This window comes from Sturnus vulgaris, chromosome 18 (assembly GCF_052056855.1).
Source record: "Sturnus vulgaris isolate bStuVul1 chromosome 18, bStuVul1.hap1, whole genome shotgun sequence".
Classification (NCBI taxonomy): domain Eukaryota; kingdom Metazoa; phylum Chordata; class Aves; order Passeriformes; family Sturnidae; genus Sturnus; species Sturnus vulgaris.
The window spans coordinates 3,198,090-3,220,107 of NC_142260.1; the positions used below are offsets into that span (position 1 = coordinate 3,198,090).

General features: G+C 40.0%; 1 protein-coding gene across 4 annotated transcripts in view; it reads right to left on the reverse strand.

The window, feature by feature from the left end:
* Window positions 1–386: 386 nt before the first annotated feature.
* DENND5A (DENN domain containing 5A) overlaps window positions 387–22,018 on the reverse strand; it is a 63,450-nt gene continuing 41,818 nt past the window's right edge. For 2 of the 4 annotated variants that reach the window (XM_088175634.1, XM_014876319.2), the window contains 14 exons: window positions 21,431–21,562; window positions 19,783–19,935; window positions 18,870–18,974; window positions 16,592–16,676; window positions 15,188–15,272; window positions 14,076–14,204; window positions 11,769–11,890; window positions 9,838–9,983; window positions 9,160–9,278; window positions 7,818–7,999; window positions 6,932–7,014; window positions 5,549–5,672; window positions 4,613–4,781; window positions 387–4,397 (listed from right to left, as the gene is read on the reverse strand). In XM_088175634.1, coding sequence (XP_088031760.1) covers window positions 4,214–4,397; window positions 4,613–4,781; window positions 5,549–5,672; window positions 6,932–7,014; window positions 7,818–7,999; window positions 9,160–9,278; window positions 9,838–9,983; window positions 11,769–11,890; window positions 14,076–14,204; window positions 15,188–15,272; window positions 16,592–16,676; window positions 18,870–18,974; window positions 19,783–19,935; window positions 21,431–21,562 — 1,818 coding nt within the window. In that variant the 3' untranslated portion in view covers window positions 387–4,213. The remainder of the gene's footprint in view (window positions 4,398–4,612; window positions 4,782–5,548; window positions 5,673–6,931; window positions 7,015–7,817; window positions 8,000–9,159; window positions 9,279–9,837; window positions 9,984–11,768; window positions 11,891–14,075; window positions 14,205–15,187; window positions 15,273–16,591; window positions 16,677–18,869; window positions 18,975–19,782; window positions 19,936–21,430; window positions 21,563–22,018) is intronic. The other 2 variants (XM_088175635.1, XM_014876318.2) reach the window with 1 other exon arrangement.

Below are 22,018 nucleotides of genomic sequence, written 5' to 3' on the forward strand. Positions count from 1 at the left end.
ACAGCAGCACATCTGAGTGTGTGTGTGTGTGCTCACAGACACCTTCCAGGGTCTGTGCTGGTGCCTCTGCCTTCCCCTTCTCCCCATTCCCTGATCCTGAGCAGGCTTCTCTTCCCCTGCTGGCAGTCTGGCTGACAAGCATGGCCTGGGGAAAGGCTGCCTTGGAGCTGGGAGGAAGGAGTTGCAGTTGAACAGATCAGACAAAACTCTACAACAAAGGTCTCCTGAAACCACTAAAATGTCCCACAGAGCTGCAGCCAGGCAATGAGCAGGTATCAGCCAAATTATAACAGGCTTTTCGAAAATAGCACATTAATGCTATTTTTTTCATGTTAGAAGACAAATTTTATTGCAATTCAGCAAATGAGCTACACCTGTAAAACTGCTTTGTATATCCAATTCACATTTAATGTCCAATGGATTGAAATGTTACAGGAAAAATAAAAAGAGGAAAAACAGTACCTGGTTTTGTCAATATAATGTAAACTTCAACACGGCCCTTAAAAAAACCAAGCCCGTGATTTCCCCATGTAGTAAAATATATAGTTTATAAGGTATTGATGCTTTATCTTAGTTTAACAGCCAATCTCTAGGTACAAAATAAAGAGCTATAAAGATGTGAAGTATGTGTACAATTTCTTCAAGTATTTTCAAGTATCCTATAGTCTCTTCACTACGGACAAAATTCATTTGACAATATACAGAAAAAGTTAACTCTGAATAGTTTCACTGCAGAAATCTTAACATATTCATGAATTTAAAACACATAAAAAGTATGGATCATCCAGCTAGTAAAGTCCCATTTGAACAGTTTGAAAAATACTCTTTGTAATGATAAAAGTTGAGGAATAGTCTCCAGTTCACGAGTATGTTTTCAGCTACAGAATATCAGGTGGTTAAAGTTTATGGCAGGTAAAGGCTTTTTTTTTTTCCTTTTGTATAAACTTATCATCATAGTATTTAATTACATTTAAACCAAGTCTCTATTAATTTGCATTTTCTTTTCATAGAAACTATCATTGTAGCATTAACCAAAGAATCCTAAATAATTGATAGGTGATAGCCTATTTTTTCCTCTCAAATCAGGTATGAGCCTGTAAACATGTTTGGCCAGTTTAGCACTAAGTCTTTACTGCATGATGAACTGCTTATTCTTTTATCACTGCATTTCTCCCTCCAGAACCAATGTGTGTTGTTACAAAGATTATCTTTTCTCATTAACTGTTACCAAAAAATCCCCTCTGAACAACAGAACAGCACAGCCACACTAACTGTACCTACCAAACCTGCCCCCTTAGTCTGGAAAAGTAACAGGAAAAAAAAACTGCATTACTCTGAACAAAGGGGGAAGGATTTTACAAAGCTCTGGATAAAAAGGTGCTGACTACACCTATCAAGTCCAGCAGAATGGCATGGCAAGAGCAAATGCTGGATCCCAACCTCATCCTGTGGGATTGCTGCCAGGAACAGCCAGGAGAGGAGTGGGTGCTGAACAGGGCTTGTGGCTGCTCCTGCAGCCTGCACTGTTCTTACCCCTGCCAGCCAAACCTCTCCCCAAAATCCTGGCACAGGCTGTGTTTGGTATCTTGCCCTTCCTTGGCTGCCTATGCTGCCAACAAAACCACTTTCCTTTCTGCTGCTCCCTCAGTGGAGCAAATCCCTCCAGACTTGGTCCCTGGCAGAAAGTGCTTTGGACAGGATTAAGCACAGATCCCCTGAGAGGAGGAGGAGGAGGAGGAAGGTCTGTCTCAAACTGGCTTTTCCTGTGAGAACAGAGTAACCTGGGAGCTGGAAGATGAACTCTTTGTCTTCATTCTGCACTGGCAGGCAGCACTCAGGGTGTTGTCACTGATGGACAGCACCATGCCATGTGCCAGCCACCATGGCCAGCACCAAATGCCAGCCCCTGCCCATGCCAGGGATCCCAAACTGCAGAGCAATCCACACCAAAACAGCCACTAAGCCAATGGCATCGTGTCTCTCTAGGTGAACTTGGGTAAGGAAGGGGAAAAAAAAAAGATAAAAAAAGAATCTTAGTTCAGGGTAATTACTTCATGCAAGATAAAATTAATCCAGCCTTAATACTGTGAGATACACGGTTTTAACAGGGTCAACTCATCTGTTAAGGTCAAAATATGGAACCTTCCTTTCCTACTTAATATTCCCTGTGCAATATACAGGCCTAGTAAAGTCATTTCCAAAATAGTTGAAACCAAAACAACAACAAAAGAAAACAAATGAACAAAGAAAAAAACAAAACAAAACTATTTTTTTTGCTATTATTAATGCATAAACAATTTAGGGCAGGTGTAAAAAGACTATCCTAACATATTAAGTTGAATACATGAAATTCTTAGAATACAGTACAACTGTGTTTTTTATTTTTGCCCTTCCAGTGCTGGAAGAAAAAAAAAAAAAAAAAAAAAAAGTAAAACACATCAACAAAACCAAACCTGCACACACAGAGAATACTCCTGTAAGCTGTGAAAGAATTCACACCCAACCCATGTGAGGAAAGGCTCAGACATTGCCCTCACATCTCCCTAATGCTACTGTGAAATCAAAGAAGAATCTTGCTCTGGTAAGTAGTGACAAAGGAACTTCTCAGTTTAATAATGAAATAAATAGGACAAAAGTAAAAATAGTCAAAAATTTAATACATGTTCTATATTCATAAATTATGGAAATAAAACTATCACAAGATGTGACTAAGCTGTAGGTAAAGTAAAAGTGCTACAACATTGTATGAACCAAAAAACTTGGACTCTGCTTCTCCCAAGAGAGACAATACTGAGATAAGTTTATACAGTGGAGACCTCTTAAATACACAGCCCTGAACTTCCATACAGTAATTTGTGATGCTGATAAATCAGCCTGTTCTTAAGTCACATATTCATTTCAAAGAGATTTTTATCAGAGGATTCAAATGAACAGAGATGCCTTTAGGCATTTGCCAAGTTGCAGATCTCCAATAAATTAAGCTTTCAACATGTTTGTGTTTCATAGTAGAAATGGACTAAACTTTCTTTGCTAAAAACAAAAGCCTCCCAAATGAAGCAGACTGTGACAACAGGATCCAAGACATATGCACTCAAAAGGAAAAGAAAAAACCTTAACACCACTGTTTTTTCAGAAACATTAAAATATCCTTATACTTGTTAGTAAGGTATACTGTTATTATTTCAGATGGGGCATAAAGATCTTTATTTAGTCATCTGGCATCTGGGGAACTCGTGTTCCTCTTTATTAGCAGTTAAGAAAATTACCAGCAGCAACCATATACCAAGCTTCAAAAGGCTGGTTTCAGTGGAAATGTTCTTGTATTCTGAACAATTATTCCAGGTTTTTCATTTAAGTGGGCTACACTGTAAATTCTGAATTGCAACATAATATAGCAAGGTGTATCATAGAAGATTTTTTTTTTAAGACAAACTTACAAAACACAATGATAGGTTAAATAAATAAAAAACATCAGTTAAAAAACAGACTTAATTTCTTCTTCTGTGCAATTACGTACCAATATGAAAAATATTACTTTGATCTCTGGACATTTCACGGTTCAGTCTCCTGGATTTCACTAAAAATAATACTGACAACAAAAATAAAGGAAAAAAATAATTGTTGACAAATCAGTGCTTTGGAGCTATTAAAAAAAAGCACAGATCAGATCTGTAGTTCCCTTGCAGCAGAACATGACCCAACACCTTAAAAATCAAACATTGGTAATAATGTTAATATATAAAATATTAGTTTAAAAACTATAGAATGACCTTCTCAGCAGAAATGGAGTGTATACACTGGGGTCTATGACATACAGCATATCTGAAGGCAAGTTCACAGAATGCTGAAAGGCTCACTGCACATTTGCTATGGCAAGGAAATACTGCAGCTTTAAAATAAGCTGCACAATACTCTTCTCTATCTCTTTCACATGAAAGTGTGTAAAAAGCAAATCAGCAAATAAACTCTAAAATAGATTTATACCAAAATCCTCTTTTTTACATTGAGTTTACAGCTTCTATCCATTTGCCTGTACTATTTCTGGAGTTTCCTTCAAGAAAAGTCAAAGTTGCATTTTTGGGCCATGAACAAGTTCACGATACAATGTACTGGCAAGACAGAACTTTTGCATACTAACGAGATTCACTCCTTGTTGCTTTTTTTTTTTTTTTTTTTCTGTTTGTAAAGACAGTTTTTCCTGTGGGACAGGAGGTCAGATGTCGATTCCTTTGACAAGAGATGCCTCCAGGGTGATGTTGAACTCCTGCAAGGTCTGCAGCACCCGAATCAAAGAATTCACCAGCGTGTGATCCTTAATCAGGGCTATGTCCTCATACATCTGGGCTGTAATGGGGCAGTCTGCAAGCAGGGCGATCCAGTGGTGCAAAAGGTGGTCTCTGACAAGGTGCCAGTGGGCAGTTTGGGAATAAAAACAAAGCCAAGTTAATTTCACATCTGCACAGACAAGATTTTTATTCTTTGTTTTTAAGCAGACCTATCATGTTCTCCACTAATCTTTATGGGACAGGGAATGGGGAGTAACTCCCTCATGTGCAGCATCTTTTTCATTTCATTAAAATATCAGTAACAACAACAATAAAGAAGTTTATACCTGGCTCCAAGACACACCAGCATCTGAAACTTGCCATCCTTCCCAATGTTTCTAGGGGTGTTGTTGATAGCAGTGATAAAGCGACAGAAATTCCTGGCCCTTGTCTGCCAGTTCTCTTCTGGGACCATCTCATTCTGCTCAAGGGTCTCATAGTATGTTTGTGCTTTTTCTTAAAAGAATGGTGGGAGAGAATTAAAATTGAAAGGCCTAGGATCAAAGCTCATCCATTAATTTCCTGAATCATTACTTTCAGGCACTTATTTTTTCTGTTTGTTTCAGTCCTGTGTAACCCCTGTATAAAAGTGGGATTCCACTTCCTTCCCTCTGAACAGTGCTGAAAAGGTTCATCTATTTACTGAATCTGAGTGCACTAAAATGATCATATAAGGGGAACAGAGATATTAAAGTACCTACTCAAAATATAGAAACATTATTAAAAATAACTCCTTTTTTAAAACGTGTTTGTGAACTCAGTTGATTTATTTGACTGTGTGTGAAGGGATCTAGAGCATTGTGAGAAAAATGCAGGACATACCAACAGCCCTGTACCCACCTGCTGTGCTCTGAAAGACAACTCAACCTCTTACAAGTGTGATTTCTTGCTTTCACTGTGCTCAGCTAAGAACAAGGTTACTCTAGGTCAATTCACCACCCCATTCATGTACCTCTTCCTCAGTAAGAAATTTCATTTTACACTGTTACTGCTAGAAGGACAAAGCCCAGTCACTGCATTAAGTAGAGAGGCAGCTTTGGCAGCAGACAGACCCTCTCTCATGACAAGGCAAGCAGGTAGGAGCTCTCATGGCAATGCAGCTGCTGAGATGCCTCCAAGCACTCTGCTCTTCACTCCCTGAGACACAACAGCAGTGATAAGGAACACAGTTGGATGGATTTCAAAGATACAAACAGGCTCTGGGATGTCATCCTCCCACTTACCTAAAAAATCCCAAATGAAGACGTTCTTGAAGAGTCTTGGTGATTTAAATCCGTGCTGGAACACTTGCTCGAGAGCTGAGACAAGCCCACTTTCTCCACACAGCAGCAGGGTCAGGCTCCCTCTCTGCCAGCACACACAGAAAGCACACACACTCATCACCTCACCTGGGCACTCTGGGACACAAGTGTCCCAATAAGTTTTTAAATAAACAGATGCCTAAAGTTTAAATCTGCTGTCAAACAGTGACCCCAGAGAGTGTGGCCCAGTTCTCACAAGCCCTGAGCATTCAGAAGTGGATTGACTTCTCTAAGAATGAGGCTGAGGAAAGAATTGTCAGGGCTTCATCATCATCATCAAACAAAGCCTCAAACAGGCCAAGATAATGGGCAGGTTTTTTTACCTATAATAATGACCCCTACAGAAAATTAGGAAAACATTTTCTTCTTTTTTTAAGTAATAGAGATCACAGATCCAGTGTAGCAGGTGCCTCTGATTGCTTATCAACAAAAACAACATTTAATGCTCAGTAAAAAATGAAGTCCTTCTTCAGCACAGGATAGTAAATTCTTTTTTGCAAAACCAGTGCATGACCACTTGAGATTATTATCAATGTGATCAATGACTAGAATTACACTGGATATGAAACTGTGTCCTAGAGAGCAAAACCAGCACAATCTGCCATGCCATAAGGAATTTAGAAGACAGGTGCTGTAGGAATGGAAGGACCTATCTGTAAAAAATTCCTGACTGTCAAGAGCCATCCATAGAGCCAGCACTGCTCTACACCTCTGGCTCACAAGGGTAGACAGGGGCATGCTACCTAGGTTTGATTCAGAAAATCACTGCTGTGTCAGCTGATTACATGTGGAATGCAATAGAGTCTTTAAGAGCACTTCTGCTTCACTTGCTAGGGGGATGTGGGTGTTTTCAGGGTGGCCTTTTGTTCTTTCCTTTTTTTTTTTTTAAAGTGGCCCATGGGTTTTCACATTTTAAGTAGCAAAGATAATGCAAAACAGACATTAGAAACCTACTTAGAACTTAATGCAAATGCAAAATGTCAGTTAACTCAGAACAAACTAAACAGGAGGCAGTGTTCTTGACAGTCTATGGGTGGAATCCTTGGCAGAATTTGACTAATAACAAAATTTCCAATACCAGAGTGTTAACATTTAACAGAATGTTCCAATTAGCAGCAAAACAGAGGTGTTTGAGGCTGTACTGTCTCTGTGCTGCAGTCTCAGGGTCTCATTTTTACTCCACTTCAGGAATTCTCAAGCACATGGCTGTTCACTCAGTTGAGTTGTTCCTGCTATATATCCTCTCATTTTTACTAATCAGAGTTTCAGGACAGGAGTGCCATTACACAGACAACAATCCCTCACCTCCTTCTCTGGCTTGTGGAAATGCTTGACAATACCATTAACAGCTTCACCAATAGCTTCTTGTATCTGACCAGTATTTAACTCTGCAAAACACAAAAATATATCCAGTTACAGCTCCAGAAATTGTACCTGTGTGTGAGGGTTAAGGCACAGCACAAAGCACAGCAGAGGAGCAGGAACCAATATAAATCATTCTGTTAGGGAAACAGTGCTGGGCTGGGGGTAATGGAAACCCAAATCTACTTTTATTTATTGTTGAGGAGGTAGGATGGGGATGGTTTGGTTTTGTACTGAAGCTAGTATTGTGGTGTTTCAAAACAACCAACAGTGGAAAGGGTTTTTACATATTACGTGAATTTTCAGACCAGGACCCAAAGCTGAGAAAAAGAGCTGTGCTTTGTTTAGGACTAACAAAACTGGGCATCCTGGAAATACTTCCTGTGGTAATTTCACTGCAAACCCAAGTATGGTTGGGAACAAAGTAACCACCTAATTTTCAGGAATAAGACAACCATAGAACACTGATCTCAACAGCAAACAAAGAGAAGTCCGTGAATAGAAACCAATAGCAAGATTCTTCATCCATGAAGGACAGACAGAGAAAAGGCACCAAATTTCTACCTTCCTCCATAGCATTCATTCCACAGGTGAAGGACAATACAAAAAACACCACTGGACCAGGAGCACAGACACATCTGCCATCTTCTCAGATTTCAAAACTGAAGCAGACAGAAAAGGATGCCCAGCACTGTAATTTGGAAGTTAGCAAGAGCTCAAGCAGGACACTGGGCTGAGTTTCACAGGTCCTCTCCAAACTCCAGTTGTGTTTGCAAGCCCTCAGGTGATGATGCAGAACAGGACAAGACAGACAACCCCCAGCTCTCACTTGGCTTATTGTTTGGTGAGATAGTGACAAATCTCCTGATCATGCTCGGAGATTGCTGCAGGGGAGGGGTCCGGCACTGCCGCTCGTCAGCCTCCGTGTGCGAAGTCAGCAACTCTCCCACCAGGATCCTCTCCAGGCTGCCATCATCCATTCCCTTCCCAAGCCACCTTCCACAGGGAAACCTAACAACACCAAGGAGATAAATACATGGATCAACCCAGATTCAATTCCATGACAAAGACCTTCAACTGCAGTTGCCTAAAGCGCAAATCCTGCTAGCACAGTTATTAGAAAGACTTCATTCATCCAGGAACAAACAACAAAGTCTTGGCTTTGGCTTTTGCCAGCAAAAGTAAAACAGCTTTTCAGTTCCAAGTTTGTGCTGAGTGTTGCAGTAGATGATCCATCCACAAAGCACATTTTGCTTGAGTCCCCTATGTAAAATATGATTTGAGGAAAAATGGGTAAAAGGGGAAATCCTACTACACCCCATAAAGGTGAAGTAATACACTGACTACACTCCACAGTGGGCCAGCTGCAAAACAACCCCACAACCCAAACATAAGCTTAAATGCCAGAACATCAGTACTTCTACTGAATTAGGGTATTAAATCAGACACTAGAAGGCACACATGCTCATTTGCTCATTATCACTTTCTCTGAACAAATGTTGATGGTGGTTTAATCAGCTTAATTGGAAAACTGAACAGCATCCAAAAATAGAATCTTTCCTCTTCATTTAATTATAAATGAACTGGCATGGAGAGCTGAGTGGACTCACCCGCCAATTTGACATCAACATGAGCCTGACAGTTTCTCTAAACAAAAGACAGGCCACCAAACTATGCTGTATCTAACACAAATACATTTATTTCTCACTGTAAATTTCGTTCCTTTACTTTCCCCATGCAAACACAAGTTTCTAACTCTCATAAGGCCTTGTATTCCAGCTTGTGTCCAAAGGTGTCTCTCTAACACCTGGAGTACCCAGTCCTAATATAAAATCCCACCTGTATTTGGTAGGCAGCAAGCTCTGGCTTGCTGTTTCCTCCTTGGGCTCAAGGCAGATTATTTCTAAGCTGCACAACAGTCAACTCACCCTCTCCACCATCAGTCTGATATGAGACACGAGCATTTGCAAACTGCAAACCCTGTTTCAATTGCTAAGAACCACGATTTGTTTAATGCCAGGAGCCAAACAATCTTTCTGTGCCTTCAGGTCGAGGCAACTGTAGACACAGAGTCCCAGGAGATCAGACCTTTCTAATCAAACAAACCCTACTGTGCCAGCTCCCTGCAGAAATTCTACTTACCCCACACGAAATGTCAGGATGATACTTACTTGTAAGTATGCCCTGTTATTTCATTTCTGACCATAACATATTCCACAAGCCACTTGGCATACAGCCCTGAATTATCATGTCCTATTTGCACTGTGGTCAGTTTTCCCAGGTTCTGGCACTGCAAATTAAACGAAGAGTTTGTCAGAGGAAACTGAAAGAAAGTAGCGTGTTGGGGGAGTAAACTACTAGAGAACATGCTCAGAGAGAAACTCAAAAATGTGGTTCTTGGTTCTGGACTGCATGATTGGTTCTGGGCTTTTTAGTGGTAGGCTGCTTTACTTGTTTTTGTTTGTTTGCTTCTTTTGTTAAATACTATTTTGATCTGCACAGAGCACATCAGCTGAACTACATTTTTCAATTCAGTTTTACCCAATGCACACAACACACATGCAAAAATCAGAGCAGAATCACTTCTTTGTTTTCCAACAGAAGAGGATATGACACCTCCCACAGTTGTAACATAAAGACAGTCTTGTCTATCCCTTGCACTAAGGAATTGTCAGTCATTTTGGCCTGCATGTCATGAAATATAGGTTAAATGTGCCATGCACAGGCACAAAGTATCTCTGACTAACCACAAAGATAGGAAATGTATAGCAAGGTGATACAGCAAGGGGAGAATTTAAAACTGAACAAACAGAACATCCAAATCGGGTTTTGTATTAAGTAACACAAACCTCAAAAGTCATTTCCAATATATTCCTGGGAATCTGCAGGACTCCTGTTTCACCCAGTTCTCCCGAAATACAGATCCAAGGGTTGGCTGTGAACATTGAGCCACCGAGTTTCTTGCTGGGAACAATCAATATATGGTATGGTATCACTGCAAACACAAAGGAAAGAACACTTCAGAAATGAAGAAGGATAATTATGTAACCTCTTTAGTCAAGAGAGGGGCAAAAGATAAGTCATAAAACAGCACTGCAGTACCATGAAATGTTAAAAGAACATCAGAGATCCATTTAATCATGCTGACACTTGCACACTAAGCCCTGACTGACAATGGGGAAGTGTACACATACACAGCAGCCACTAAGAAGCAGAGCTGACAGCAGAACAGTGTCAAGCAAAGAAAGAAATTTGGATGGAATAATGCCTTCTTATGAATGTAATCTCTTTTTATTTACCAACCTCACAACATGGCACAAAGATGGTTACTTATCCTCAGCTCAGTGTCAAGGAAGTCAAGACATGATATTCCTGTATCCAGGACTGCACTGTAGCTCAGCCACTGCACAACTGCCCCAGGCCCCACTCAGGTACCAACTGCAGCCTTTCTTTACAGACATGGATGGCAGCAGCAGATTTCTCTGTGCCATGTCACTCTTAGTTATGCTACCTTTAGGATTTATCAGTGTCTTGGAAGAACAAACAATTTTTTTTCCCTTCTAAATAGCACCACACATATGCTCAAATGCTTGCTGGTCCCCTGGTTTATCTGTGAGTAATTCCATTCAGTATCACCTGAGCTGCAGTCTCTACTCTGACTCTAGAGGCACATGCTCTTCCACCACCCAGCATCTCCTGCACAGCCCTCTGATAACCAACCTTTTATAATAAAATCTAACTCTCTGAATGATTACTCTGTTTCTTGGCTTTCTGCCCTTCTTTCATAGTGCATAAGCAGATTACAGTCAGGGCTCTTCAGCTGAGGTGTTTAATGCATTTTTCCCTCAGCATCTCCTCAGCTGTCAGTGCCCTCGAGAAAGCATTTGGTGGTTGGATTTTCTTAAAAGCCCAATGCTCGTGGCATTTAAGAATGAATTAAAATGTTTCCCTTTTTATTTTCTGTGCTGATAGTCCTAAAGTAAGTGACAATTTAACTGCATCCAGCAGACCAGATTTTCACATTATCCAGAACTTGCCTGCAAGACCAAAAGCTCTTTTGCTTGGATGTCTGTTTGTTTTGTCCTTCATACACACAAGTATGAATCCCAACAGCCCACCAAGGGTAGTCCTTCCACATATCCCACCCCCAATTTTATAAGCCTTGCTAAAGTCTTTCCTCATTTTGCCTTCCCAGGGAGGTCCTGTGGCAGCAGGCACACAGATTTTTGAGAACTCTGTAACACAGTTAAGGATCAGCAATAGCTTTCAAGTTTCTCTAGGGTATCTTTTTAACAACTAGAAGGAAAAAAAAATTACAGTGAGGAATTCTGATGCAGCCCTCAATGGGCATTTCATCATTACCCCAAACCCAGAGACAGGCATGCAGCAACGGAGCCTGAGCACAAAACAGGAAACATTTGTTTTCTTTTAATTCTCAGCATGTATTAATATTCTTACCTTGATAGTGAACAACCCATACTGTGTTTATTTAGTATCATGCAGACAAGCTCACTATAAAAAATTTCAGCTGAGAACTTAGCCCCAACTAAAATTATTAGAGCCTATGTATTTTACTAAGTTAGAGACAAAAGTGACAGAGAGAGAAATCCCTGTCCACCAGAGCAGACCATGGAAACAGCAATGCAGCACACACAGATGGATCCCAGGGGAACAAAGCAGAACAATTACATCAGGACATGTTGCTCAGAGCTGTTTGCAATTTTGGACAAGGACTCAACCAAATCTGGAAATCAGAGTTGCAGGGAAAGTAAATACTTACAGATTGTTGTGAAAACATTGGTAAAGCAAAAGTAATCAACAGCATTGAATGACAGGAGATGATACAAGAATTGTTCTTTCTCATCATCGCAGCGCAGGAACGCATAACGCTTGTAGAGTTTTCTGACAAAGCAAAACACAGAATCTGTCACAGTAACAAGATGCTTTCAGTGAAATGTTTTCTACTGTGCAAATTTATTAAGTACACTGTGAATAATGGGCAAGCAATTTCAATTTTCAATGTGCCAGGATACACTGACTCTCTGCAAGGCTGACATCTCCATAGTGCATCAGTCCCATTCTCATTATCTTCCACCCCTCAAATGCAACGTTTGGTCTAAGGGTCCTCTCCCACCCAAAACCACCCCAAGATGGAAAAAGGAATTTTGCATTTTCTCAAAGAATTCTGACTTCTTTTGACTATGTAAAATGACAGAACTGAAGTAAAGACAGTTCTCCAAAGTGACTTCTGAGCAGAGGGTGCCATGGGAGAGTTCTCCAGCTCATGATGTATGACAGAAGACTGTTCTCAAAGGACATAAGGCAAAAACTGCAAAAACTACCTGCTTGTATTTGGCTACAGGTGATCACCCAGGGCCTACAGCAAACTGCACATTAATCCAGGGAACATAACCAAAATGATAGGCATGCAAAAGTGGCAACCAATAAATAAATAAGTGTTGGGAATAATCATAAAAGAAGGGCATGCCAAATTATATCAAAATCCAACTGATGCTGCAGGAGTATCTAAACCCTCAAGAATGCAGGTATTAGGTATCAGAAATGCTGACACAGCTGTGGACAGGTTGTTCCTGCCAGGAACATCCTGACAACTCCCCTCAGTTTCAGGTATCAATTTACAAAAAAGTCAGCAAGTCACAAGAGAGAAACTTGCAAAACAAATCTATGATAATCAACATACAGGCACGTTCTCACATAACAAACCTAACACTAGAGACTGACAGGAAATGTTCAATGAAAACAGAGAGACTGAGCCTTAAATTAACCTGACCTGCCTGCAGCCACAAGAGTGGCAAAGCCACAAAAGTGTCCCAGGTGCCCATTTGCACAATGTGAATGCCATGTTTGACAGCCTGTCAGGGTATGTGCTGCCCTGTCTCTTCAAAGGATAAGGTTTCTGTTTCCCTGGACACATAAAGGGCTCAGGACAGTGAAGCCATGTGATTTCTCCCTGCTCCTTTTGCAGACCAGAAAGAAACCAAACATGTTACATTTTCCTCATATTTGTTAACAAATGTCAAGTAAAGAGAACGAGATAATTAAAATACCTAACAGCTGCTTCAAAAAAGAACAACACACAATCTTGTAAACTGTAAAATGGCAGAAGTTTTCACCATTAATTTTAGTACCTCACTGAACTCAGCACTGTTTCCTCTAAAAACAAGTGGGGCACACTTTCAAACCATACTCCTTAGAGCAGCTCTCTAAGTAGGATATCTAAACATGCAGCACAAAGCACACAAGATGACAGAGCATTGATGTCATCCTGCACAAGTTGCTCCTTTGTTTGTCATTTGCATTTTAAACATACTTCTGCTGCAGTCTCCCTCTGTTACAGAGAATCAGAATCTGCCAGACAGATGAAGAGTTCACTTTAGCCAGTGCTAAAAGAGGTTTTTTCTTTCTCTTTTGTGGGGGTACATGGAGTGTGGTGGTGTGTGCAAAATCCTCTCACAGAACATGCTCTGCATGGGACAAGCACTGCTAAATTTAACCTGATCCAAACTGTTGACTTCACTGGAGAGGCTTAACCTTAATTTGGAGATCCAGGCAGATTTATTAACTGTCCTCACTCTGCCCTTCAGCTTTTCCTTATTCACTGAAGGCCACAGCTTCATCAGAAACTCCAACATAATACAAAACAAGGCAAATCTCAAATAATTAGCTGTTGGGGTTCTGGGGACTAAATTCCTTGGAAGATGGTGAGTGAAAGGAGAAGAAAGGAAGAGCAGACAGCATAGGTTAAGTTGCCTGCAGAAAGAAGTCTTAAATTAAAAGTTAATGACAATTACTATGGCTTTAATTTCCACATAGTAAACATTGTATGTGACTATTATGAAAGCAATTCACTTTATGCTGTTAAGCAGGCTATAAATGTAAAAATGCATGTGAAGAACCCCAGCATTGAATCCTAATTCCCAAACAGCTCACACACTTTTGGAAGGCCAGTTTGTTCCACGCCTTCTGCACACAGCTCAGCAGATGCATAACTTTTGATTTTTGAAACCAAACAAATACACAGAATTTAAATTTTTTTCAAAGCTTTGCCCAAGAGAAACCATCTTACTTTGTGAGTTCATGATCTGAAAGCAACTGTTTCAGATGCCTAGAAAGCAACTTCTTCTCCATAGAGAGGCGAACCCAGGCTCTGGCCTTGCCAACATCTGTTTTGATCTCACTTATGTTCTGGATATGCCTGGAAAAAAAAGAAAAAGAAAAAGACATGCTTGATATTGTCAAAGCATGATAGTTCTTTTGAACCAAGCTTGGCTGAAGTTTTCCAAAGAACACAAAATATCACATAAATTCTAGGAAAAAGAAACACAATCACCTCAATATTCAGCACAATAAAAAAAATCCCTGCAATCTAGCTCAAAGAGAATAAGAGCCTGAAAAGGAAATATCTGCAATGCAGTGCCCTATTTACAAAATTCTAAACCAGGCCCATTGTCTCACATGATTTAAGACTCATTCTGGACCTTATCGCTGCAATATTTATGGCTGAATGCTTTGGAAAATTAAATACTGTCTTTGCATGCTCAGTAGAAGCTTTTCCTGCACACAAGACACAAATGCTAGATTTTAATAAAGCAAGCAAATCTTCAATTCACTTCTCCTTACTGAAAAAAATGGATGCTGTAAAGAAAGAGAAGGAAAAGAAAATTCCTGTCAAGGTTGTTTCAGAAGTTCTCCTTTTTCAGTACTGAAAAGAAGGCACTGGGCAGAAGTTGTAGTTTTATTCACACTACAGTACTGGATGTTAGATAAACCCATTCTTTAGATCAAACAAGTTCTTTAAGTTGCATTCTTCCCTGAAAAGCAAAAGTGGTCTCAGAACTACACAACCAACTCAGCAGTGACTGGGAAAACACAAACACTACACCCACACCTCTGTGGAAATAAACCAATACACAAAACATTAAAAATATGAGAACTCTGTCACTGTATTCCAGAAGTTAATAGCTCTGACAATGTAAAACCTCCCCAGTATGAAACTGGTCTCTGTAAAGGTCAATGAAAATGCTGAACTGTCTACTTTAAAAGAGTTCAACAGGTTCCTTCTCCACAGCCCCCTCCTGCTGCATGAAACACAGCCTTTTCTGGATGCTGCACAGCAGAAACAGAAACAAATGTGCAAATCTCAGGGGGTTTCTGGGTTGTTTAACACTTCAAACTCACCTCATATCCTGGATGAGAGAGATTCTGAGAGGTGACATGGCTGGGCTTGTATCAGACTTTCGTCTTTCTGAATCAAGAAGTATTCCTAGATTCAGAAGAAAACAATTTCTTGTTAGCAGAAATCCATCTAGAGATTCTAAAATCAATATAAAAAGGAAGGTGAATTAAGGCAAATTTGCACTCCTGTATTACTGGTGACCCTGTGAAGGTACTGTGGTGTACATGAAAATCTACAATGATCAGAACACACTGAGCACCAACACACTACTGAGCTCACATCCAGCTGAAATTGGTATGACATCAAATGGTTTCAGACAATTAGTAATCAAGTATTATTTTTTAAAAACCTCCCTGTTTTCTTGCTGTGCAGTAACCCTGACTGCACTGCTGACACCAGAGAACAGTGTTAAATACATTGTATTTACATTGTGCACCACACATCCTGTGCTTACTGAGCTATTACTGTGCACACTCCTGCAGCACCACTACTTTTTAAATATCACATTTTGGGGTTTTTCAAATAATATTATTACTCTTATCTTTCAAATTCCACTCCAAAATGAGGTTCTATGTTGAATATAGCCCTTCCCTCAATCCCAAGTTAGAAAGCAGTGACTGATTGTGACTTATTCTCATATACAAAACCACTATGAACTAAGAGACATTCAGAAGATCTTAACATTTTCAAATCTGTGGTTTTGATTGCTTACAGGATCTTCTGCACATTACTAATGCTCAAATATTTGCTTACAGCAGCTTGAAATAAAAAATAAAAGGCACCCACTGCTTCTCTCAAACCTATTGCTCTCTCCAAATTTATATCCTATGCCCCCAGCTGACATAAGAAGCAATGTTTAAAAATTACATTAATTATCCTAGAAACATATCATCAGTGGATCTTATGCACAATATTGCTTCTACTCTAACACTTGATGCAAGGAAAATTAAAATATGTTTCTTCATTTTTTTTTTAAACAGTAAGCCTCCTGTTCAGTTGTTTTTCAAGGCACCATGTAGAACTTCAGGGTGTACAGCACAATTTTATGTCCTTCTACTTTTTCCACCCTCACCCAGAAGATCATTTGCTCTGCCAGTCATGCAGGGCCTGTGTGTCACATGGGGGATGATGTACCAGAACAATCCATTTTAAAGCCTCTCTCTGAAGCAGCAGCTATTCCTGCTTCCTGACCACCATGGTAATCAGATCCCAGACCCAAACAAGTGGGCTCAGTACAAACCAATTTATTTTTCATAAAATATATTGAGACAACACACCAGACCCATATTAAACCTGTAGCACATGTAACACTTGATTCAGTTATACTGAGTGAAGGGTATTTCCAAGAGAAAAAAAGCTCTTACTCACAGCTTTTCATCATCTCTTCCTGCAGATGCCAATCTTACCTGAGGTACTGAAGCTGCCTGATGTGGTTCTTCTTTGTCTGTTTTCTAGGTAATGTAACAGATGAGACCACAAAGCAGACTTTCCCTAAAATTTAAAAAAAAATTAGTTAAAGAAATCACTACCACCTAAATTAAAAAAAAAAAAAAAAAAGTTTATAACATCACTGAAAGTGTCAGCTGTGACAAAAACTTTCTTTAAAGATGTTTCTCCCTATAAACTCAATGCTAAAAACCAAAAATAAGACAAGTTGGAGGTGCTTGGGAGCTGTAAAGAGGCTGAGAAGGAAAAGCAAGAGTCAGACTACTGGGATTTCATGATTGCAGTAACAGGAAAAAGTCACTGGAACTTCTTCCCTCTTAGCTCATTGCCATGCCAAGAGAACACTCAAAGGCTCTGGGCAGGTGGGGTTTCAGGTGCTGTGGTCTCTCCTTCTCTGCCTCTCCAGCAGTGAAATGAGAAGAGACTCAGAGCCAGCCTGAGCAAGGCACAGCCAGGCCAAGTCCTGCTCCCCCCGGGGTAATTCAGGGCCATGGATAAATGCTGCCAGTTTTTAGAATCAAAAGATTCCCCTCAATTTTATCAGGCAAAGCACCTGGATGATCACAAACACAGTAAGATATCCCAAAATAGAAGCAGGACAGTGAAAGCTTATCAGCAAAAATACCCCAGTTCTACACACTGTAAAACCAACTTAAAAGTTAGAATTTGGGATGTAATATTTAGGTCAAGATAAATCCATCAAATGATGTCAAAAGATGCACCTTGCTCATTATGCTGCTTTCTTAAACCCCTGGTGGCTTAAAGCAGAGAGTGAGAAAATCTTTCACTGGGAAACTATAAAGATTGTTGGATTCATCATAAAATATTTCACATAATAAACCAAATGCCTGCAAACCTGCAGAAAGGCAGCAGTAAGCAAACAGAGGCTCTCCAGCACATCAACTGGAATTACTTACAGATAATTAGTATTACTTATCTTCCTAAATTACTGTATTAACCTGAAATCCCAGTAAAGATCTAGCAATCCTGAATTTCAGAAAAGATGTCACATTATAAGGCCATATTTTTATTTACAGCTTTGTGCAGAAACCAACCATGAGTGTAAAGCAATAGTTGTCAATTCTGCACAATCAAATCTGTTTAAAATTATATAAGTGCCTTCCCAGAAGTGCAGTAATGATGGTTCATCTTTACAATTTTTTTAAGCTATATTTAAAAATCTCTAACCATTTCCATCCCATAGCTCCCTACAGTTGACATAAAGAACTATTGACCATGAGGGATTATTCCATAAGTGGCATGCCTCCAGAAGAATAAATCCTAGAGTGTCTGTAACATCTGTGCTGACAGAAATCTATTAAAAATATGCATTCAGTAGTGAGAATAGAAAAAAATCCATTGTGTGTTGTGTGTACCTGACAGATCCAACATGGAAAGCCAAAACTGCAAGTCTTATTACAAACAGACAAAAAAGAGCATGAAAATATCACCCAGCCAAGAGTTACATCCAAAACTGTGGGGTTTTTTTTCCCCAATAAACACACACATGCACACACAGTCTAGTGTTCAGCAACCATGGCAAGGAAAACTGCAGCAGATCACAGAAAGCAGCAACAAAGGATCCTGCAGCAAATTGATGTCAACAACCACGATGAATGTGAGAAGTCATGCAGTGTCTGCCTGCTCCTTCAGCACCGTGGACCTCTCCTTTAACTTCACCACATAGCAATGATGATGCAAGCTGGATCTCTAAGGGGAAGCCTAAGGAAAGCAGAGGGACAGAGAATGGGCAAGGGAATAAACCAAAGCCTTCTGAAAGTCCAGACTACTTCAGTCATTAGATCCTACATCACAACTGGCCTGCATTGCTCGGGACAATGGAAGGCATGGATTCCCTTTGCATGTGGAAAAATCAGGAGGAAGCTAATGTAGGACTACTGGGGTTCATCAGCAGGGAACAGGTAAAAGCAGGGGTTGGTGGAAGGAAAGCCATCCTCATTACTATAGTCAGTTGAGAAAGAAGAGTCTTCCTTGGCTCATTATTGAAAAATAAAATAAAATCGATGTATGAAACAGCAGGCTTTTGCATATTTCATAAAGGCCAGAGCACACAGAGAACTGGTGGTGCTTTTTTTATTTTTTATTTTTTTCAACTCTGTATCATACTATGAGATACACTGCACTTTCTCCATCAGGCCTCTATTCTATTCCACCACTCTGTAAATTCCACCATTCAGCACTGTTTGCCAACATCTGCAATCAATCCAAAGCATTAACCTTATGAAGGGTTGGCCGTCTGGTGCTCTGAAAGGCCCAAATCTGGGTTGAGGCAGAGTAAACTGATGCTCTGTCTTCTAAGACGAAAGCAGTACAGCTTCTATCCTAAGTGATATACAAGAGGGAAGGGAGAGAATCACATGATAAATCTTCACACAGAAAACTGTTGGATACTTTGAAGGAGAGCAGAGTTAAACACTGGTGTTTGGGTGCTGGGAACAGAGATACTGGATTACACTTGTCTGGATTATGAACATATATTCTTTTAAAAAGATAAAGAAGTTATAATTGCTACTCCTTTGTACAAGGGAGGAGTAAAGTTGGTAAAGGCCCTCCACACTCCATCTTGTCCCACAAGTGACTCCAAACAGAAGAGCAAAACAATTATCAATTTCATACAAAACCCCAACACCTCTAGCTAGCGATTTTGTAACCACAATTTAAGTACCCCTGCATCACTCAGGAAGAACCAAAATAGCAAGATTGTTATTCAGAAGTACTAAATTATCCTTCAGGAAAAACATTCCCCCATCCCACTGAGAGCACCTTTAGGATATGCTGCCTTGTAGCCTGTGCAACTTCATTAACAAAAATATTAAAAACACAGCAATAGTTTTTTTTTTTTTACCATCCTATTTAAAAGAAACTACCAAAACCCACCAAACTGGGTTAAATGGAGGGTCTTCCAAGAAGTCATCTGTGGAACACATCTACAGGTACACTTGCACATATCCCACAACACAGAGACAGACAGGGGTGTAGGAACTGACATAAGAAAGCCTGGGGGACACACAAGTATTTGAACACATCTACATACACACTAAAGGTGTCCTCTGAAAGCAGAGAGAGGAAAAGCACAACACAACTTTAGGAGAAGTGTGCTCTGCAATGTACAGGAATATTTATTCCTCACCTGTTTGACCTGCAGACCGTGGCTCCATATTCTTTCCAAAAGGTCACACAGACTGGCTATCAGGGTGTTCTCTTCCACTCCTGTGATATTCACTTCACCATGACCAAGCTCCACAGCTTCTCGACCCATTTTCTCAACCAACATTCTCTTAGTCTCAAAAAGGACAAGGCAAAAGAAAGGTAAATCTCTCCCAGGAATTTCCAAGATCACTTAGACTTTTTAAATGACCAATAAGGAAGCACAAGATAAAGTTTTGGCAGAATAACTGGCTGTATATATATATATTTCTGGAATTAATGCAGGACTGCCCTTCTTTTATCCCTGGTTTTCAAGCCAGGACAGCACCAGTGCTGATCTGTTTTTCTACAAAAAGGTTTGCAAATGGGCACATCATCCACCACAGAGTAACTCCAACAAAGGGAGCATCAGGTCACACATTAAGAAGCTGGATGCTCAGCAGCAAGGCCACAAAACACAGATTTTTGAGTAGTTTTGAAGCCTGGTGAGTACTGGATGCACTCCCCAAGAGCAGGACACTTTGTCCACCTCCTCCCAGGGGAGGTGAATGTGCCCAAGTCAAGTAGCACAGGTATGTCATTCCTGGGAGATGCTGTTCTGCCACAAGGGCATTTGGATTAAACCAAACCCATTGTAGAGTGAGCCCCTTGAGCTTCCCCTTCCTCCTAAACCCTGCACAATTTCATACTGGCCAACAAAACTTCCACCAGCTCTTGAAGTACAGTCTTGCAGTCACAATATATTCATCATACAGCCAACTGGAGGAAAAAATGGTGAGGGAATCAGTTCCACTCATCTCTCACACATTTTTTCATCTTTGTTCCTATTCTAGACCCGCTTTCAAATGAGGAATATTCCCTTAAGCAACTCTGCACAGTCTTGGTGGAGATTAAGAAGTCCAAGTTAGGCTCTAGCTGCTTCTCCCCCTCATTCCCTCCGGCAGTTTCTCACTGTCACAGAACCAAGGCTATCTTCAAAAATTTTCACCATCTATTAAGGGATGGAGATCATTTGGACAGCCTCATAAAGTGAAACCAGAAGAAGATGCACATATTAAATAGAGTTTTATGAAAAGTTGTATATAATTACTACAGTACCTCCACTGACTTTAGGCAAGAATGTGGCTATTTCATAATTATTCTCTCTGCTGTATTTTTATAGACATTAACATTTACTTCAGATTAATATGTTGTCAAATATATACAAATTAATGCCAAATTTCTTTGTTAAGCACTTAAAAACTTACACCTCAGAAATGCAGTTATGAGAAAAGCTGCTGTATTTTCACCACAAGCCTCTCTTTTGGACTATTCACTCTTGTTGAAATAGTACTGTCTCATTAGTTATAAGTGAAATGTGCTATAATAGACTTGGGCAGCAGGATGGTAAAGACCCTTCAGAATATTCAATCTCTATCATAAATCTGCTTGATAAAAGTCTCTGCTCCCTGCAGAATTTCTGAATACATTATCTCTTCATTAATTTCTCACCAGCATGCAAAAATCCTTATAGGGATAAAGCAGAAACAGATGGCAGAAAAGTGGGGGGATTCCAACACATTTTGGATACAAAATGGTCCAGAAAGAACGGGTATGAGGTGCAGGAGAGCAGAATTATTCTCTCTTATTACCTTATTTCTGCATTCCTTCAACAAGCCTTCCACAAACTTCCAGTTTGTTTGTGCAATTACTGATGGAGAGAGGTTAGAGAGCTTGGGCTGTCGAATGGTGCTGCCCAGATTCCTGGCTTCTTGGATGTATTTCTGGATTGGAGAGAAAATGGACAAACACAGACAAAAGTACAAGTGAGACTACTTGGCTGAGAGAAAAAGGTAAAGGCATCTTTATAACCCACACCTCTGCAGTGAGGAGGAAAGGATCACATCCTCTTTCAGAAAAGGCCCCTTTTAATATCCAGCATTATTTAGAGACACTTAAACTGTTATTTCACCAGAGGTCCAATCCCCAATTATATTGTCTATACAGTATTAGAACACACGTTGCTCAATTACAAAAACACAATACAAACTGACAAGGATATTCAGATGCATAGAGATTCAATTACTCCCTACACCACTGCCAATTGTCTTTTTTTTTTCCCAGTTAAATGAAAATTTGCAAAAACTACCCAGACCAAAACTATTCAAGTGGCAGACTGGTGGTCTACATGGATTGCAAGAAAACTTTGCTCTTTCAGGAAGCAGCTGCAAAATGCAAAT